At 40.9% G+C, this 5,000-nt stretch overlaps 2 protein-coding genes across 2 annotated transcripts in view; one reads left to right on the plus strand and one right to left on the minus strand.

Annotated features, from left to right (window-relative positions):
* The window catches only part of rnf170 (ring finger protein 170), a 346,071-nt gene that overhangs the window by 291,425 nt on the left and 49,646 nt on the right, over nucleotides 1–5,000 (plus strand). The window lies entirely within an intron of this gene.
* Nucleotides 589–5,000, minus strand: part of hook3 (hook microtubule-tethering protein 3) — a 35,231-nt gene continuing 30,819 nt past the window's right edge. Inside the window, exons 22-23 of the mRNA XM_067439797.1 lie at nucleotides 2,887–3,008; nucleotides 589–992 (exon numbers count right to left, since the gene is read on the minus strand). Of these exons, the coding sequence (XP_067295898.1) occupies nucleotides 977–992; nucleotides 2,887–3,008 (138 nt within the window). The 3' untranslated portion in view covers nucleotides 589–976. The remainder of the gene's footprint in view (nucleotides 993–2,886; nucleotides 3,009–5,000) is intronic.

Raw genomic sequence — 5,000 nt, forward strand, 5'->3', positions numbered from 1 at the left:
TCGCCAATCTCATTTAAGCTCAGACAGAAATCCCCGGAGAGGTGAGAGAATAATGAATATCGGGAATAAAGCGAAGAACAGAATGAATGTTTTATACAAGCTTTATTTACAACTTGGATAACAACTGTACAGTTTAGCAGCGCTCTCCTCCAGCCGCACACACACTCTATGTACATATCGTATACAAGCAATATAAAACTTGGCAAATGGAACGAATGTTTGCTACTAGTTGTGATAAAAACACACGGCAGGGTCACGACCGCTCATGGACGGCTGTGAGAGGTCAACGCCTGACCTCTGACCTCAAACATTCACTCACACGGCAAAAAATGCTCTTCTTACTCAGTATTTTTGTCTTGTTTCCAGTCCAAACATCTAAAAATTCTTAAATTATGAAACATTTACTAGACAAGCAAAAGTAATTGTCTTGTTTTGGGGAAAATAACTCTAAATGAAGAGAGTTTTTGCTTAAAATAAGATAAATAATCTGCCAATGGGGTGAGAAAAATAATCTTGTTTTCTGTTTGAATTAAGATTATTTTTCTCACCCCATTGGCAGATTATTGATCTTATTTTAAGCAAAAACTCTCTTCATTTTGAGTTATTTTTCCCCAAAACAAGACAACAATACTGAGTGAGAAGAGCCTTGTTTGCAGAGCTCGCCTGATAAAAACGACACTAGACACAGGGATATGTAACAGCCGAGGAAGAAAAGCAGAATTTGTGTCAGAATCATCAAAAGCACTTTAAATAAATATAAGAAAGAAAGCGAGAGCAACACTATCGGTTCATCTCCGCTCATTATCACGATGGCGTTCGTTCACACTCATGATCAATGCAGACGTCTTTAACAGCACAGGATGATTGACACGCGCTGGCCCCGCCCACTTCAGGGTTAGTTAGTGAGCAGCGATGGGTTAACCTGTCAGTCATGCAGCCCCGCCCCCTGATGTCATGCAGCCCCGCCCCCTGCCGCTCAAGCTTTAACATCACTGTGAAAGAGAGAGATTGACAGGTGTCAGTCACAGATCGAGCAGCGGACATGAGTGTTTAAACCTCGGGAGAGAGAGAACATCACACTGCAGAACTGCTCTTCTCACTCAGTCATTCTGTCTCGTTTCCAGTCTAAATATCTAACAATCCTTAATTCAAGATGCATTTACTAGATCAGTAAAACGACAGGAGATATTGGTTCTTGTTTAGTTACAAATAAAATCAAAATGAAGAGAGTTTTTGCTTAAAATAAGAAATGATCTGCCAATGGGGTGAGAAAAATAATCTTGTTTTTGTCCTAATCAGAAATAACATTATTTTTAGAAAACAAGAAAATATATCTTACGTCGTTTCACTGATCTAGTAAATGCTTCTTGATTTAAGAACATTTAGATATTTAGACTGGAAACGAGACAACATAAGTAAGAAGAGCATTTTCCCGAGTGTCGGCGAGCCGGTTTTAAAGGGTAATTCACCCAAAAATGAAATGTCTGTCATTAACTCCTCTCCCTAATGTCGCTCCACACCCGTCAGACCTCCGCTCATCTTCACACACAGTTTAAGATATTTTATATTTAGTCCGAGAGCGTATGCAAGTGTATGCACACTATACTGTCCATGTCCAGAAAGGGAATAAAAACATCATCACAGTAGTCCATATGAGACATCAGTGGGTTAATTAGAGTCTCTTGAAGCATCCAAAATACATTTGGGTCCAAAAATAACAAAAGCTACGACTTTATTCAGCATTGGCTTCTCTTCCGCGTTTGTGTTCAATCCTCAAATAAAGATTCAAACGGTTATGAGTCAGCGAATCGATTCATGATTCGGATCGCCAATGTCTCGTGATTTCAGCAGTTTGGCTGTTTGACGCGATTCGAATTGCTGAAATCACGTGTTATTGGCGACCCGAATCATTGATTGATTCGCTGATTCATAACCGTTTGAATCTTTTTGGAAGAACCCAGAAGAGAAGCCAATGCTGACTAAAGTCGTAGTTTTTGTTATTTTTGGACCCAAATGTATTTTGGATGCTTCAAGAGACTCTAATTAACCCACTGATGTCTCATATGGACTACTGTGATGATGTTTTTATTCCCTTTCTGGACATGGACAGTATAGTGTGCATACACTTGCATACGCTCTCGGACTAAATATAAAATATCTTAAACTGTGTGTGAAGATGAGCGGAGGTCTGACGGGTGTGGAGCGACATTAGGGAGAGGAGTTAATGACAGACATTTCATTTCTGGCTGAATTAACCCTTTAGGGCATCGGGGATTAATCATAAAGCATTTATCTCTGAATGCAAAAATGCTCTTCTTCCTCAGTATTTTTGTCTTGTTTCGAGTCCAAACATCTAAAAATTCTTACATTACGAAACATTTACTAGACAAGCAAAAGTAATTGTCTTGTTTTGGGGAAAATAACTCAAAATGAAGAGAGTTTTTGCTTAAAATAAGATAAATAATCTGCCAATGGGGTGAGAGAAATAATCTTGTTTTCTGTTTGAATTAAGATTATTTTTCTCACCCCATTGGCAGATTATTTATCTTATTTTAAGCAAAAACTCTCTTCATTTTGAGTTATTTTCCCCAAAACAAGACAATTACTTTTGCTTGTCTAGTAAATGTTTTGTAATGTAAGAATTTGTAGATGGTTAGACTTAAAACAAGACAAAAATACTGAGGAAGAAGAGCATCATGTGCAGTGTGTGTAGATATGAACATAAAGAGCAGTTTGTTGACGGTGGCGTTAATAACGATCCTCCTTTAGAAACGTCAGTCGGAGTGTGTGGATTAAGTAATGCGGATATAATGAAAGCAGGCGCGTCTGAGGCTCGTGGGATCGGGCGTCCTGATTGGCTGTGGGGTTGCCGTGGCGATGCTCTACCTGGCTGCGGTGGGATAGGTGCGTCTGGTGCTGGTGGCCTGTCTCTGCCGGGCCAGAAACGACTGACCCGATCCGGTGCTGGCCAATCGGTCCTCAGCAGCCTTCTTCTGCAGAGCCATGCCCTGAGAGAGAGAGAGACAGAGAGAGAGAGAGAGAGAGAGAGAGAGAGAGAGAGAGAGAGAGAGAGAGAGAGAGAGAGAGAGAGAGAGAGACAAGACAAAAATACTAAGTACGATTTTTTGTTGTTGCAGTGTGTGTGTGTGTGTGTGTGTGTGTGTGTGTGTGTGTGTGTGTGTGTGTGTGTGTGTGTGTGTGTGTGGGACGAGACCCGCCCACTTTTTAAGACCGATGATATCTGACCCGCTCACTTTTATCGTCTCTAATTCATCACGTCTGCTAACCCCGACCCGAGAAACACTTCAGATGCTTTATTTCCACTTTTCTAATATTTTCTCCTTCTTTATGGAAAATAAATGCCTTTCCGATCGGATGTGTGATGGGGTCGGGAGTAGAGCGAGTGTGGCAGAAGGCGGATTCCAACCTCTGATCGGTTAGCGTCTAATCGTGATGCCGTGCGTCTCTTACCGCTACACCACAGCCGCGGTTAATAACTCAGAGATGTCAGTAGTTTAGTCCGACCCAATCAATCGCTGAGCAAACGGCACTTCCTCTGTCTGGACACGCAGCATAATAAACATTCAGCGTGTTCATTATCATTACCTGTGAAGCTGTTGATTTCTATGGCAGTTAAATTATTAACTGAGATTTCTCTCAGCTCTTACAGGTTGTTGGCCTTGTCTGTTCCGTTGCTTCTATTGCTCTCCCCTTTTTTGTAAGTCGCTTTGGATAAAAGCGTCTGCTAAATGATTAAATGTACTATTGGTATTGACTGGGTTGAGTTCTTTTATCGGCATAGGTGCGGGATATGGAAATCACATCTACTAAACACAAACACTCCTGGGGGAGAAACCCCACACAATTAGTCTACACTGCAATAATGCTCTTCTCACTCAGTCATGTGTCTTGTTTCCAGTCCAAATATCTAACAATTCTTAAATCAAGATGCATTTACTAGATCAGTAAAACGACAGAAGATATTTTTTCTTGTTTTCTGAGGAAAAATATCCAAATGAAGAGAGTTTTTGCTTAAACAGGCAAAATGATCTGCCAATGGGGGGAGAAAAATAATCTTATTTCTGTTCAGAAACAAGAAACAAGATTTCAATCAGAAATAAGATTATTGGCAGATCATTTTGCCTGTTTTAAGCAAAAACTCTCTTCCTAGCATTGTTCGGGAAGCAGACACACTCTGTCAGTTTAAATCTAGACTAAAAACACATCTCTTTACTATGGCATACACACAGAACATTTTTAACTTTCATTATTCAGATCAATTGACTGATTGTTCGGCTGCATTAACTAGGTCAGCCGGAACCGGGAACACTTCCCATAACACCTGATGTACTCGTTACATCATAAAAAGAGAGCGGCATCTACGCTAATGTTGTCTCTCTGTTTATCCCGAGGTTTATCCCAGATCTGGGCCCTGTCCGGATCGGATGGTGGACCTGTCTGGACATGACCAACGCATCCTGGAGTGTCTGCTGAGCCGTGTCAAATGGTGTCTCCTCTGAATTTGCCTCACCGGCACGACATGCTCAAAACCCGTCTTCGGCGCAATAATTCCGATCTTTCAAGTATTCATACTCTTGTGTAATCGACGCCCCATCCTAAATAAATCTGTCTCTTCCGTGATACCCTGAAATTTTTAATTTTCGTCTCTAATCTGACCTCTGAGCTGTGCGGTGTCCAGAATAATAATCCTCCACTGTGTGTTAATAGGCCAGAGGAGAACTGAGTCTGGTTTCTCTAAGGTTTATTTTTCTCCATCATGCCCTGATGGAGTTTCGGTTCCTTTGGTCGCCTTTGGCTTGGCTTGCTCAGTTGGGGACACTAACATTATGATCAGAGTTATTCAACTAAATATACAAATAACATTAATGAATGAGGTCTTATTTAATTCTATAAACTATCCAAATCTAATTCTGCTGCAGTATTGTCCTGTTTAACACTGAAGCTGCTTTAAACAATCGGCGTTGGAGAAGAGCGATAGA

The sequence above is a fragment of the Pseudorasbora parva genome, chromosome 3, assembly GCF_024679245.1.
Source record: "Pseudorasbora parva isolate DD20220531a chromosome 3, ASM2467924v1, whole genome shotgun sequence".
Lineage (NCBI taxonomy): Eukaryota > Metazoa > Chordata > Actinopteri > Cypriniformes > Gobionidae > Pseudorasbora > Pseudorasbora parva.